Source organism: Mastigoproctus giganteus, chromosome 1 (genome assembly GCF_048544385.1).
Source record: "Mastigoproctus giganteus isolate SK-2022 chromosome 1, ASM4854438v1, whole genome shotgun sequence".
In the NCBI taxonomy this organism is placed as follows: domain Eukaryota; kingdom Metazoa; phylum Arthropoda; class Arachnida; order Uropygi; family Thelyphonidae; genus Mastigoproctus; species Mastigoproctus giganteus.
Window position 1 is genome coordinate 153232034 of NC_143575.1, and position 16159 is coordinate 153248192.

Genomic DNA, 16159 nt, shown 5'->3' on the forward strand with positions numbered 1-16159 from the left:
AGTTACCCTGTGTGAGAGAGAGAGAGAGAGAGAGAGAGAGAGAGAAAAAGAAAGAAAACACGTCAGAAGTAAACGAAAATCACCAAGAAGAGAAGAATAATGATATCTAGCTTAGGACCCTGGGTGTGCCAAGCCCATACTCACCAGATGTGAGCCCCTGAGGTTAATATACCCAGATCCTTGACATAAAGGGGCCTTGACAATGCTCCCTGCATGCACACTACTCGGACTCCCTCCAATCACTGTCTGGCAAAGTAGAGGTAGCAAGATTATACACTAGCTGATCTGGAAGCCTCCTAGAGTTACCGATAGGTTCGGTGCAGTGTACTAACTAGCGGCCGGCCTGCGAACATCGTTTTAGAGCTGTACCCTCGAAATGTAAGGAATATTGGATCTCGCCACGATGTTCATCATAACCTCAAAAGTCATCAATCATACTGCTTGATGGAAGGGATAGGGAAGGGTTGACCGGAACTTAGGTCTAGAGACTAAACATGGGTTCCACCACTTCAAGTCTCCAATAAGTAAAGTGGTGGTATTGCAATGGTTGATGAGAGTCATCTACCACCTAGTACTGCCTGGTAACATAGAGGGGCGGCTTTCCTCCATGTGGTGTTGGCGCCACACCTCGACCCCTGCTTACGTTGGTTCACACCTGGATGGTCACCCACCACGTACTTTTGCATGGAGGTTATACCCAGGATTACTAACAGTCCCACCATCGTGAAGGTGCAAGCAGAGGATTTGGCCGTCACAGACCGTCCGGACTTCGTCGAATTTGGGTCCACTTGACTTAGCACGCACCGGAAATTTTACCTGAACATCGTGCGAGGTTCAGTCGGAAAATCATTCAATGGTTAAAACTTCGTGTATTAATAATAGTTTATAACTGGAATTCAGTTTTGTTAATATTATTGCAGAATCTGTTTGAGTGTTATAAATATGTGAATACGAATGTTGACTCTTTGGTGATATGAGCTCTGTTATTTGCAGTTTTAGTGGATCCAAATTTGGCGGTAATACTACCAATTTCATTTCTATAAGGCTTGCCTGCACACGCCAAGGTTGTGCAGTCAAACCGGAGCGTGTTTATGTAGCGCAGGCCGCCTGAATGGCCGTCTGTGTAAATTTCAGCGACGAGAGATATTGTTATTATTATTATTAGCAATGTGGTACAAGGAAGTCTGAGGCGTATGTTGCACCAGCCAAAAAAAAAAAAAAAAAAAAAAAAAATTCCCGAGTAACCCCCTGAGAGAGAGAGGTATAAAGGAATCACCAAGAAAGAGAAGAATGATGATATCCAGCTCAGGACTCTGGGTTTGCCAAGCCCATACTCACCCGATGTGAGTCTCCGGGGTGCCCTGCGCAGACCTGTAAGTCTCTGCATGTAGATGTGGTTTTCCCAAATATGGCACACACGAAGAACCTTGTGAAGGTGCACTGAATGCCGCAAACAAATTCCCTACTTGATAAAATTGTTCTATAATCATTAGCTTCACAAGTTCTGATTGTAATTGGGCCTCTGACGTGGGTAATTTTCAGATTCTGGATTATGAGAGTGAGCAAACAGCAGATTAGACAAAAAACCAAACATAGTGAATGAAACAAATAATTCATATTTAATGCATCTTAAATTCTTCTTCACTACCCTTAAGCTGTATGAAGAAATTCTTATTCGCTACCATTAAAGATACTGTATTACTCCACTTTAATTGTTACAATTATATTTTTAAAAACGATTTTACAAATACTTTTCCAAATGTAATAGTTGCACTATGAATTTTTCTAACTTTACCAGTTTTAGCTGCCTTAGGTGAACGGAGTTTTTTAAAATTAATCAAAAATTATTTACGATCGACAATGTCTGAACAACGACTTTCCAATTTGGCAATAATTTCAATAGAAAATGACCTTTTGGAAAAAATAAACATAAATGAAATAATTAATAAATTCGCATTTCTTAAAGCAAGGAAACATAAATTTGTATAATTTTTTAAAAAAATATAATTTTTCCTTTTTTTTTTATTATTGTGATAGAATACGATTACTGTGATTTCGAATTTTAAGTTTATTTCCAGAATTTCAGAATGATTCTATACAGTAGCTAGAGCTTTTTTCCGCCCGGGGCGGTCCCTGAGTTTTTTTATTATTATTATTTTTTTTTTATTTTGTGTTTTTGCATGGGCGGCTCCTAGAACAGAAGTTCATCTCCACCTCGTTGGTCTGTTCAGTTTTTACAGACTCTGTCAAGGTAAGGCCAGTGTGTATCGTGTAAAAAAAAAAAAAAAAAAAAAATATTCCAATAGGAATATCCCATGTTGGATGAAGACAGATGAAAAGGAAGAAAGGAAAGAGAGAACCAAGATTTAATTGGAAATTTTAGAAAGATTTATTGTTATTTATTATTATTTTTATATATTTTTATTTTATTTTATTTTATTTATTATTATTATGTTGATTATGAATACATACTTTAAAATCAAAGGCTGTATACATGGTCTTTGAACCTTGAGAATTAGTGCCTATGGGGCCAGGCCCTGGGGCACGTATGGGTTGAAGTTGTTAATATATGTTATCTTGGATGGACGTACACAACTCCAGATACTGGAAGGTGGTACTGTAACCGGTGCACTCTACTGTACTGAGGTAATCCTTTCCTACTGAGGTAATCCTTCCCGTCTGTTCCGAGGTGCCATTGGCCCCGAGTTCGTGTTTATGGATGATAACGCCGCACCCATCGCACTGTAGCTGTTGGTATGCTTTTGGAAAGTGAGGACATTGTTCGTATGGATTAGCCTGCCCGTTCCAACGGTCTAAATCCCATCGAACGCATATGGGACGCTCTGGGGAGACGCCTAGCGGCATGTGCACACCCACCAGAAAATATTCACCAGCTGAAGATGGCGCTAACAGAGGAACGGCCGATGTTACCGCAAGAACTTATCAACAACATTGTTCTAAGTATGGACAGGTGGTGCAAAGCCTGCAACTACATTAGGGGTAGCCATATCTCCTATTGAGGACCACCTCTTCCCTTTGTTCCATCTTTGTGATGCATCTGTATCCTGGCAGCCAGTACTATGTTGCTAATTTTGAATAAAGTCCCTCTTTACCGTTTTGTTTCCGTTGTTGTGTCGGTGTTGTTTCCTTCATCATAAAGAGTGCAAGATTTGATGTCTATCATTGCATTACAGAGAAGTAAGTTATGTTACTACTGTGTGCCTTGCACTTTTTAAAGATTTTTTGTTGGTAAAAATCTTTTCACATAAATTTTCCATCTTACTTTTTTTTTTCATAAAAAATAATGAAAAAAAATAAGAAAAAAAATAATATAAGAACAACTTTTTCAAAAATATACCTCAATTCCGATAAAATATAAGGTGTGGCCTTTACGTTTTTTTAAAATGAGGCATTTTATATTTCAGGGGCAAACCTTATCAGAATTATGGTATATTTTTGAAAAACTTGTTTTTTTTATGTTATTTTCTGTTTTCTTATTTTTTTCATTTTAGATTCCAATTTAAATGAATATGTATTAGATTTTCAAATGTGAGGATAGGTGTCGCTTCGTAGAGGGACGAGAATGAGTTGGGAAAATTTTAGTCGTTTGTGACTGTTTTATGTATGAGTCGTGAGAATTTTAGTGGTTTGTGACTCTTATGTGGTAGTTAACGGTTTTTTTTTTTTTTTTTTGTTATTACCTGAACGTCTGGAAAATGGTACGTTACTTTGCATAGATTAAAGACTACACGACTTTATTTCTCTTTGTGTCTACAAGTGTTGGTAGTTTTTATTAATACGCTGTCCTTTCGGTCAAATAAAAATTAAGCTGAACATTTTTAAACTAATAGCTTTGCTGTTCCGTTTTTCAATTCTGATCTTGAATTGTTCGAATTAAAAAAATTAAAAAAAAAGTCGCAGAAGATACCAATATTTGAAGACACGTTTCAGCCCTCTCGAGTAATGATTAAAGGAGAATGAAATATTTAAACATTAGTAGTAAATTTAGAATTATTCAGCTATTTTGTAGATAAAACGACAAAAGTCCGAGTATGATCATCGTTAGAGGAGCAGTATGGTATTAAGGGTAAGTTGCTACAATGGATGAAAGGGTGGTTGAGTAGGAACAGACTGGTAATCAGTGGATGGATGCTGCTCTTTGTGGACTAATGTTATTAGTGGAGTTCCACAGGGTTCATTGTTGGGCCCACTGTGTTTTGTATATTTATCAGTGATATTGATGAAGGTATATCAGGCTTAATGTCCAAGTTTGCAGATGATAAAAGGGTTGGTTGTTATCGACAGTAAAGACAGTGGATCTAGAAAATTTGGGCAGATGGGCTGAGGAGTGGTAACTGAAGTTGAACGTTGACAAATTTCAACTACTGCATATGAGTAAAAGTAACCCCAGAGAAATGTACCAACTGAGTGGTACTACATTTAGGGTGGTAGAAAATGAAAAAGACTTGGGAATGATTGTGCAATCAGATTTGAAGTTTTCTGAGCAATGCAGACAGGATGCCAGACCAGGTCATGGGGTATTGTCAATGACATACAGGAATTTTACTAGCAGGGAAAAGGAGGCAATTATCCCTTTGTATAAGGCAATAGTCAGGCCATGCCTTGAGTACTGCGTACAGGTCTGGAGGCCTCATTTTAGGACGAATGTAGAAAGAAGGGCAACAAGATTGAGCATGTACAGAGAAGGGCAAAAAGATTGGTGAGGGGAAGGAAGGGGGGTCCTCTTACCAAGAGAGAGGCTTAAGTTCTGCAAATTGTAGTGGCTGAGACTAGGCACCTGCGAGGTGATCTAATTGGGGTGTATAAAGCCTTAAATGGGTTGAGCATGCTGAATTCTCATGGAATTATGAGCCTTAGGGGACATAAATTCAAATTGAGGTAAGACAATTGTAGAATAGATGTGTGGAAATTTGCATTTAGCCAGCGGGTGGTTAATTGCTGGAACAAACTTCCATCTGTTGTTGTGGAAGCCGATAGCTTAAATAAATTCAAGGAGGAACTGGATAAACTTTTAGAAGGAATGGATTTGCAAACTTTGGTTTTTTTTTTTTTTTTTGGCTGATGCTTTATAGTAGTAGTAGTAGTAGTAGTAGTGGCACTTGATGCAAGAAAGCAAGTGTAGGAGCTTATGCAGCATCAGCCAAAAAAAAAAAAAAAATAACACCATACCCTCCAATTGCCTGTCCAGTTCCTCCTTAAATTTATTTAACCTATCAACTTCCACAACGACAGATGGAAGTTTGTTCCAGCAATTAACCACCCACTGGCTAAAGGCAAATTTCCGCACATCTATTCTACATCTATCCTTTCTTAATTTGAACTTATGTCCCCGTAGGTTCGTATTCTGAACAAGTGGGAGGATCCCATCAGAATTCAGCGTGCTCAACCCATTCAAGGCCTTATAGACCTCAATCAGATCACCGCGCAGGTGCCTAGTCTCCAGCCACTGCAATTTGCAGAACTTAAGCCTCTCTTGGTAAGAGGATCCCTTCATTCCCCTCACCAATCGTGTTGCTCTTCTCTGTACACGCTCAAGCAAATCTACATCCTTCCTAAAATGAGGCCTCCAGACCTGTACGCAGTACTCAAGGCATGGCCTGACCATTGCCTTATACAGAGGGACAATCACCTCCTTTTCCCTGCTAGCAAAATTCCTATATATCATTGACAAAACCCCATGACCTGCCCTAGCAGCCTGTCTACATTGCTCAGAAAACTTCATATCTGACTGCACAATTACTCCCAGGTCTTTTTCATTTTCTACCACCTTAAGTGTAGTACCACACAGTTGGTACGTTTCTCTGGGGTTACTTCTACCCATATGCAGTACTTTGCATTTGTCAAGGTTAAACTTCAGTTGCCACTTCTTAGCCCATCTGCCCAAATTATCTAGATCCTGTTGCAGTAGCACACTGCCATTACTGTCATTAACAACACTGCCAACCTTCGTGTCATCTGCAAACTTCGACATTAAGCCTGATATACCTTCATCAATATCATTGATAAATATACAAAACAACAGTGGACCCAACACCGAACCCTGTGGGACTCCACTAATAACATTAGTCCACTAAGAGCAGCACCCATTGATTACCACCCTCTGTCTTCTCCCACTTAACCATCCTTTTATCCATTGTAGCAACTTACCCTTAATACCATTCTGCTCCAATTTGTACAGTAGTCTTCCATGCGCAACAGTGTCAAAAGCTTTCCTGAAATCCAAGTATATGATATCAAAATTATTTTTTGCATCCAGTTCCTTTGTGACCACATCATAATAACCAATCAAATTTGTCAGACAAGACTTTCCCTTAACAAACCCATGCTGTGTCTGAATTATTGCTGCAGTCTTGTCTAGATGATCCTGCAATGCATCTTTAACCAGTGACTCCATTATTTTACCCGGAACAGAAGTTAAACTAACTGGTCTGTAATTATTCGTGTCACCCTTCGAACCTCCTTTGTGAATTGGGGACACATTTGCACATCTCCAGTCCGTGGGAACCTCCCCTGAATCCAAGGATGCTCTCATAATTATGGCTAAGGGTTTGCTTAGTTGCTTTGCCGCCTGCTTTAATATAACTGGATAGATCCCATCCGCCCCAGGTGCCTTTCTTATGTTTAACTTCAACAATTTCTCCTCCACTTTGCTCTCAGTTATTACAAAATCATTAAGCACACTGCTACAATTTGATAACCTTCTTCCATTTTCAAACTGTAATGATTCCTCACGTGTGAATGTAGATGCAAAATACTCATTCAGTTTGTTTGCTATCTGAGCAGGATCATCAACAGTCGAACCATCGATGTCAAGTGGACCAATCATATTCAGCCCCTTCCTTTTAGAGTTTATATAAGTAAAGAAATCCTTGCTGTTTTTCTTAGCATCTTTTGTCAAAGATTTCTCGTAATCCGCCTTTGCCTGCCGAACCTCCTTTGTGACCTGATTACAGACTAGCTTATATCTGCTACAGGCTTCTGCGTCGCCTGATAATTTATATGCATCCCATGCATTTTTCTTCTCTGTCACGAGTCTCATTAGTTCATTTGATAACCATTTAGGCCTAAACCTTGAACAATATTTCTTCATCGGTATGAAAAGTCTAGTAGCTTCCACGATTAATTCCTTGAATGCTTCCCACTTAGAATTTACTGTTTGTAACATCGTCAGTCGATCCCACTGTACAGAATTTAAAAACTGTCTGAGACCACTGTACTCCCCTTTACGGAACCAAAAACCCTTTCCTTTACCCCTGACGGTAGTTACCTCTTTGAGTAAATCCCACTTCAGCACACTGTGATCACTGCCACCTAGTGGTTCCTTTATCTGCAAGTTCTTAATACACGAATGATCACTGCTGATAACCAGATCAAGAGTATTACTTTCTCTGGTTGCCTCTCAAACATGCTGCTGCAGAAAACGATCATCCAATAAATCCACAAAAGTCTGACTAGTGTGTGAGTGACCAACCCACAAGTTCCAGTCAATATCTGGGAAGTTAAAATCCCCCATTATAAGACATTCTGATTTACTGGCCCACTCTATTTCTCTGTACAATTGTTCATTGTACTCATTCGAGTCATTAGGCCTATAACACACTCCTACTCTTATTTTTGCTTTTGCAGTGCTTATGTCACACCAAACTGACTCAACAGTGCATTGTCCATCTATATCAACTGGATGCACTTCTTTTGATTTTATGTTTTTCTTAATTAACAGCATAACACCTCCTCCCTTTCTGTCCTGTCTATCCTTTCTGTACACATTGTACTCACCAAATTCCAGTTCTGCATTCCTTATATCTTTGTGACACCACGTCTCTGCTATCCCAACAATATCTGCCTTTGATGTCTTGACCAACACTTCAAATTCATCAAATTTATTTACTATACTTCTAGCATTGGTATACATGCAAGCATACATGCTCCTATGCCTATTCCTTGTTACCCTAACACATCCCATATACCCAACTATTCCAGGATGACTGCCATCCGTCCCTGAAACCCCCAACACCCCTCGCTCCAGGTCGCTTCTTATTCTAATAGAAGTTGTGCAAGAATCACCTTCACCTCTGCCTGCGGTTACTGTTAAACTATTAGTCTTTGTATCCCCCCAAGCTAGCAGTTTTCCGACCCACCTAACACTGCCTCGATAGTATCAGCAAATATTCTTGCACCCTTTCTATTTAAGTGTATCCCATCCCTGTAGTAGCAATCTCTCCTGTTAACAAGTACAGTCCAGGCTGAAAAAAATTCTACCCCTTGAGCCTTGCACAATCTTTCCAGGGCCGAATTGATCGACAAGGCTCTCATCATATACTCCCTCCTATCGTGTCTGGGCAGAATTGCAGACACTTTCAAATTCAACCCTAATTCTCTGCTTTTTTTCAACAGTGACCTGTACTTGTTGAGTAATTCTGCCGGTCTCCTACTCTTAATATCATTAGTGCCAACGTGTACAACTATATCACCTTTTGTGCCCTTGAAAGATGATATCCGCTCTACAACGTCATCAACCTTTGCCCCTGGCAGACATACCCTGGTCCTGTTCCACCTATCCTTTTTACATAGCATGTTCCCCGTTTCCCTGACAATAGAGTCACCAACAACTAATAGTTCCTGTGGGACCAGCGCATTCTGCCTTGGGGGTTGCCGCTGTGTTGCGTGATGACCAAGTGCAAGCTCTGGCATTGATGTGGGCAGCTGAGAGCTTGATGGGCCCCTCAATTTATTTCCTTCGAGGGCATCCACCCTGTCCTTCAAACTCTCATATAGGCCCATAACAACGCTGTCGCCTGATTTCCTTACACTCCTTACATCGCGCACACACAAAGACATCCCCCATGGCAATATCATGTTCCGTTCCAGAGAGTTCGGCAAACATTTCACAAGCTGCACATTTTTTTAGGCTGTGACGCGTTGGAGAATCGCCCCCCTCAGTTCTCCCCCGAGTCACAACACTCCTGCCACTTTGTGCCCGTTGCTTTGCTGCTCTAGTTCGGGGCATGGTAGTTTAAATTAATAAAATCAATAAATTAAATGTCAGTAGTATTTGAATAGAAACTATGAAATAGAAACAGTGAAGCGTATTACTATATAATTATGCGTTAGAGCTACCTCAATTAAAAAATTTGAATTCCCTACAAAAACTTTGAATTCCCTATATACAAAAACAATGGCTACAAAATCGAACAAAAATAACGGTTTTACCTATCGTAAGTAAAATCCACAAAACCTCTTTATCCAAATTAAAATAAAAAATAACCAGCGTAACTATAACTATATGACTACGTATTAAGTACAATATAAAACAACAATCATGTAAATAAAAGGCAAACACTTATCGTTTTTGCGGAGCCTGTAACTGTCAGCTGTTACGTTTGCTTTCTGTGAAATTAATGAAATATGGAATGGCTTAATATATCCCCGTCCAGGAAATTTAATGCATACAGTTTATCTAGAAATATTTCAAAATGATTCACTTTGATTTTTATTGAACCATCTATTGCTAATTTCAAATGATGAGCCAGGCAATTCCAAATAATGATGTTTGGAAATTGTTGTAAAAGTCTGGTTAAAACACCAGACTTTTTCCCTAGCATTACACTAGCACCATTGGAAGAAAATCCAATAAGATTTTTCTTTTAAATATTTTTCAGAAAAACCATAGATGTTTAGAGCTGTAATTGCACTAGCAATTCAGCAGTTGTCTTCTAGTTCAATAAGATTTATAAAAATCATACTTGGCTCAGCAAGTTTAACACTTAGGTAAATAATTAAGACGCTTTGTTTGGATAATGGGTAAAATTCAGTATCCGGTGCCCGTCAGCATGGCCAACAAACATTGGAAATTAATGATGATCGCTCCTCCCCTTCTGTCATGTGACCAGTTACACAAAAAACCGTGGCAGCACACAGGTCATGTGACACATTTACAACCATCATTTTGCAAAAGACATTTTTGCACTCACTCCCCGCATTAGGGTTAAACAAAGAGCAAACACAGGAAAGCAAAGAAATCACAGCAGCAGGCCGTAGAAACAAAAGCAAACAAAGAAAAACTCACTGCACCAGCATGATTGCAACCACATCAATCAACAATGAAGAACTAATGAACTTGCCACTAAACTCACAAACACTACCAAATAATCAAAAATTAAAATAACAAAGTACTTGTTCCCAATAATCAGCCAGTCGCAGAACGACAAAGCACAAAAACATCACATGACCTTTTGTTCATGAAGCAACATTTCTCTGTAAAATACTTTTGACTCGTCAAAAATGTAGTAAGTTTTCAAAGGAGATATGAACTTATAAATTAGAATGCAAGCCTATCAAAAAACCCATACTTCTTTTGCTTTAATCCATCTCGAATTATTGACGTAATTATCCTATCTTTTTTTTCACTAAAATGAAAATTATTAAAAACACTTCTTTTCCTTGAATCCTTCCTGAATTAGTGGCTTAACTAACCTATTCTTTTTTTTTCACTAAAATGAAAATCTATCAAAAAACCCACGTTTCTTTTGCGTGAATCTGTCCCAAATTAGTGGCTTAACTAACCTATCCTTTTTTTCACTAAACAAAAATTAAAATCAATTAAAAACATGACCCTTCCTATAAGAGTTTTTCCCTTCTAATTGCATATTATTCTCAGTTCATGTTCTTCACATAGCCTTTCCCTGTAACTCATCATGTATCACAAGTAATGGAGGAGCAATCGTGTCCTTCACTCCGACAGAACCAATCACGCCCTGCAGTTTCTGGCCACACACGGCTAGCAATCACATCCTTCACTTCAACAGAAGTGAAGGATGTGATTGCCATCCTCCACTTTGACTTTCGTCGGCCACATCCAGTACCCCTGATAATGTTGTAGACTTATCGATTAGACAAGTCAACAAGGTTTTGCTAACATGATTGAAAGTAAGCATTTTTTTTGTTACTTTTCATGTGCTGATTATGAATATGACAGTAAAAAGTTTCTATCACATCACATTTTTTTAGAAAAATGCAAAAACAGTTTAAAAAAACATAAAATGGCTTTAGAGTCGACAAAATTGTCCAGCATCGCACTTTGTACCTTTTCTTGGTCGAATTTATTGTAACAAAAGACACCTGTGTTGTTTAATGGTATTCTAATATCTCTTTAGTTTTATGGCCCTGAGGAGTGACCACTGAGTTATATTGCTATAATCCTTATTGCACTAGCAAGTTTGGACCCTGCTGTATTTCTGGCTGCCAGGTGCCTCTGTGAAAGGACAAGCTGTCTTTAGCCCTTAAATGTACATTTTTGGGGTTAGTTTCAATTTGTAAGATCTAGTGGCAGGTTGTGGTGTGTTAAAGTTCCGTTTTGGTCTTGTGAAATGGAGCAAAAACGCAGTGCATGTGTTAATTTGCCAAACAGTTTTTGCTATGTTTGTGCACAATTTACAGTGAAGTCACAATGTCGATCAATCACAGACAAGGTGAAACAAGCTTATTATTTTTATTTTGGTTATGTGGGTGATCAGGATAAAAGGTGGGCACTACATATGTGATGTATAATGTGCTATGTAAATCCGACTGAATGGATAAAGGGGAACAATTCTAAAATGCCTTTTGCTGTTCCAATGATATGGTGAGAACCAAGTCACTTCGAAGATTGTTATTTCTGCCTCACAATTACTAAAGAGTTTCAAGGAAAAATAGAGTTAAAATAAAATAACTCCACCTTTCATCTGCAATAAGACCAGTGTCACACACACACACTGGAACTCCCTATTCCTCCACCTAGTGAAGAAATCACTATTCCGGAACAAGAGCAATAGTCGCTAGAGCCCATACCTGCTGATCCTAGTTACAATCCTGAAAATGACAAAGCCCCATACTTAATTGAGCAAAGTGAACGTAATGATTTAGTTAGGGATTTAAATCTTCCAAAGCAACAGGCTGAGTTACTAGGATCTAGGTTGCAACAGTGGAATTTGCAAAAACCACGAGGACTTATGTGTTTAGAAACTAAAATGAAAAGTTTGTGGGTTATGATCAAATGGAAGGTTCTCTTTGTGTCTGCAAAGATGTAAACAGATTGATGGATGAACTAGGGTTTGAACACAATCCTGATTATTCATCAATTCTTCTAAACTCAGTTTAAAAGCAGTTTTGCTACAGAATGGTAATATCAAACCGTAGGTCCCAATGGCTCATTCAGTGGCTATGAAAGAAACCTATGATAGCATGTCATTACTATTAAATGGCTTAAACTATAAGAAATATTGTTGGTAAAACTGTGGTGATTTAAAAGTAATCGCTTTGTTGCTTGGACTACAGGGTAGTTTTACTAAGTATTGTTGTTTCCTGTGTTTATGGGATAGTCGAGCAGTAGAACATCATTATATTGTGAAAGAAAGGCTACGAACATTCGGTGAAGAATATGCTCCTGGGAAACTCAACATCAAATGCACATCTTTAGTGAAACCTGTAATGGTGCTTCTCCCACCTTTGCACATTAAGTTGGGTTTCACAAAAAATTTTGTAAAAGCTCTGGACAAAAATAGTGAAGGTTTTGAGTACTTAAAAGCCAGTTTCCAAAAATTAGTGATGCAAAGTTGAAGGAGGGTATATTTGTTGGCCCACAAATAGACTGCTTTTAAAGGATGAATTCTTTGAAACTAAACTTAACACCACTGAATTATCTGCAAGGAAATCCTTCAGAGCTGTAGTTAGTGGGGTTTTAGGGAATAAAAAAGTAGAGAACTATAAAGAGTTAATAGAAGAACTGTTGCATAACTATCAAAAGTTGGAATGCTGAATGTCACTGAATCAGTCAACAATCACTTCCTACATTCGTACCTGGACTTCTTTCCGAACAACTTGGGATCTGTCAGTGATAAACAGGAGGAAACAGTTCCACCAAGCTATCCACACACAGAGGTATCAAGGATAATGGGATCCAGGAATGATGACTGACTATTGCTGGTGTCTGATATGGGAGGACCATTCTGCTCATAAGAGAGAAAAATAACTAAGTAGTAAGATTTCCTTTTTTTTTGCCTCCACTTTTTTGGGTTAATTGCTTACTTAAATTCAAATAGGTGTTTATAAAGTTTAAATATGTTATTTTTTATCCATATGATATGTTTACTGGTCGTTATTTCTATTTTAGCAATTAATTTACAAGAGAAGCAGTCAAGTACATTTAGATAAGTAAAAATTCACAATTTTTGGAAAAAGGAGCATGAAGCCATAACATGAAAATGTGACATGCTACAATCTTTCTGCTGTAATTTTCGCTTTCGGCACATGCAATTTAGTCAAAATCAGTTGATTTCATTCATGTTATCGAAAAAAAGTTTAAAATTGTCTGCTAGTGTTATTATGTAGATTTTGGCATTATTTTCTATTATTTTAGTAAAGATTTCCTTTTTTTTATTTTGTTTGAAATATGTTCTGCAATTCTAATGCCCAAAAATCTTTAATGCAGCGAAACTCCTATATCAGCACCATTTTTACTCTAATTCCAATTCAGCTGGCAAGTCGGACATTGGCCAATTTCTTTTTACGAGACTGTACACTGAATTAAAAATTTTGGCAGTGATTCAAATTTCTTTATCATTCACTTTGTCAATGACATTTGGCAGCATATGCCTTTGTGATTATTCATTTTTTTTTTTTTAAGAATCTTTTGTGCACCACTAACTCATCTTTAATGGATAGGTTTTATCATAAAGTCTGCTATTTTTATTCTTTCTATTCGGCCCTACATTAATTTCCATCCATTCTTTTGAACCACGACAATGTTTTTCTTATTTAACACCCAAGTTTTTATATTTAGCACAAACAGAATGACCCAACTTTCCATTTTGGATGTATACCCATTTTTACCAAGTTTAAAAAAAAAAAATTGCTTGTTTCTTATTCCAATGATCAGGAAGTTGCTGTTCCGCTTCATAACTAACACAGCGATCATTTATAATATCCTCATTATCAACTTTATTTGTAGAATTACTTTACGAAATAACTTCACTACGAACATTAATTTTCTCCATTATGCTGGCAGAATACGTAGAAGCAGATTTATTTATTTTGTCTTTTCCAAGAAAAAATAATAATAATAAATTAGACTTTTTCATGGCTAATAAATTTTAAAAAGTGCTTTAAAAATTATATACTTGGTAATGAGCAATACACTTCTCCACGGTGCAAAAACTCAACTGATTACTTTCTCTGTTGCACTTATCCTCGTACACAAATCGGCCTATCTCACTTGCACACTTATCCCTACCACTTAGTGGGATAAAAGACTATTTGGATAGGCTTCTTCTTCTGCTTGCTGAAAAATGGTGAATTCTGTAAAATCTGCATGCTAAACAAACATAGCTGACAAATACAAGACAACCATGATTACACCCCAGAATCATAATAATTGAATTCAGGATTTAATTTGTAAAATAAATATCATTTCAACAGTGGGCTTGCAAATTTTTGAAAAACATCTCTTCAGCCCACTATAACTCACCACTATTGATAACTGTTCTGTCTTCTCCCACTCAACTACTCCTTTTTCCATAGCAGTAACTTTCCATTTAGTATTAGAGAAAAAGAATTAAAAAGTGCACCATTTAAAACAATTTTTGCCTAAATGATTGTATGAATGATAAAATTATATACCAGAGCAAATTCTGAAGTCATAAATGCTAGTGCAATAATTTGATCTCTGCAACAATTTTATATCCTTTTGGCTAGCTGAGTTGAGTGGTCATACTTGTCATCCTTGCATGCTTTGTGGGCCAGTGTTCAGATTCCATCTGACAGGATGACTTATGTGCATTTTTCATACATTGTCATAGAATTTCTTGGAAAAGAGTTGCAAAGGTTTTTCCTCCTGGAAACAGACTTTATTTCTGAAAATTAGACAAACTGATATAGAATACATGAAATTTACAGTAAAATACTTACATGCCTTTGTTGCCTTGGCATGAGTCCACCAAACCGATAGAAGAAAATCATAGATTTGTGAAATTCTTGTGCACCTCTTGAGACATCTTTATCTCCTTTCTCACAACTCCGTAGTGAACATTCACACAATTTAATTCAGAATAAATATCTGGCTATGAAGGGAATGAAATATGAATTTCTATGGAATATATTTACTGGCTAAATATCCGTTTAAATAATTTGATCTCTGCAACAATTTTATATCCTTTTGGCTAGCTGAGTTGAGTGGTCATACTTGTCATCCTTGCATGCTTTGTGGGCCAGTGTTCAGCCTTAAGAGTTAATCACAAATGTGGTCCATAAGCTGAGGTTGTATTTGCTAGGAAAATAACACTTTAAATATTGGAACAGACATCAGTAATACTGGGTGGATGGCTTGTGGCATTACCAAGAATAAGTAAGATGTTGAACAGAATTCCTTCTGCTTGCAATACACTTCCAATTCTGGTTGTAACTAAGATCCAAGATAACTTCTGAAAATAACAGCAGTCATCCACCCTTTAGGGTTTGAGTACCAGTACACAGGCATGTATGACCTGTTGTAACCTTTAAGGACACGAGGGTTTTGATAGTGGTTAAATGCACAGAGATTTCAGTTTATGACCCTCCATATTAGCACCAAACAGAAGTGTTAGCATGATCTTTCACTGCCTTAAAACCAGGCATAGTCTTTTTCAGCAATGGAAATAAGTGCAACCAGGCATTTTTTCCCAATATAAACCTGTTTTGTCAAGGTTGAAATTCCATTTGGGTATTTACTACCCTGCTCATGGAGCTTTCCATAAATATGGTTACCATGCATTATTTTAAATTTGTGGAATTTAAACATGTAAAGTAAGAAGTCACTGTATTGATGAAACATTTTTCACCAATACTGTAACCATCAAAATGTAATATGGTATATCATTCCAGCATTTATAATCTTATTATGAAGTACAAATTTAGAATGATTAACTATCTCAATGGTACCCACAATAATTAGCTAGCCAATTTTTGCCGAGACCTGTGTTATTTTCAACATTAACTGCGGAGGTAATTTTGCCACTGCCTCTCTTACATACTAGCAGTTCTCAGATATTCCCACTGATCAGTGGGAATATCCATGACCTGTGAAGTTAGAACTTCACAGGTCATGCATATTTAGTTAGTAAATATATTC

The 16159-nt window shown here is 37.5% G+C and overlaps 1 protein-coding gene across 1 annotated transcript in view; it reads left to right on the forward strand.

Annotated features, from left to right (window-relative positions):
* Window positions 1-3571: 3571 nt before the first annotated feature.
* Prosbeta3 (proteasome subunit beta type-3) overlaps window positions 3572-16159 on the forward strand; it is a 144891-nt gene continuing 132303 nt past the window's right edge. Inside the window, exon 1 of the mRNA XM_090374676.1 lies at window positions 3572-3719. Within this exon, the coding sequence (XP_090230802.1) occupies window positions 3717-3719 (3 nt within the window). The 5' untranslated portion in view covers window positions 3572-3716. The remainder of the gene's footprint in view (window positions 3720-16159) is intronic.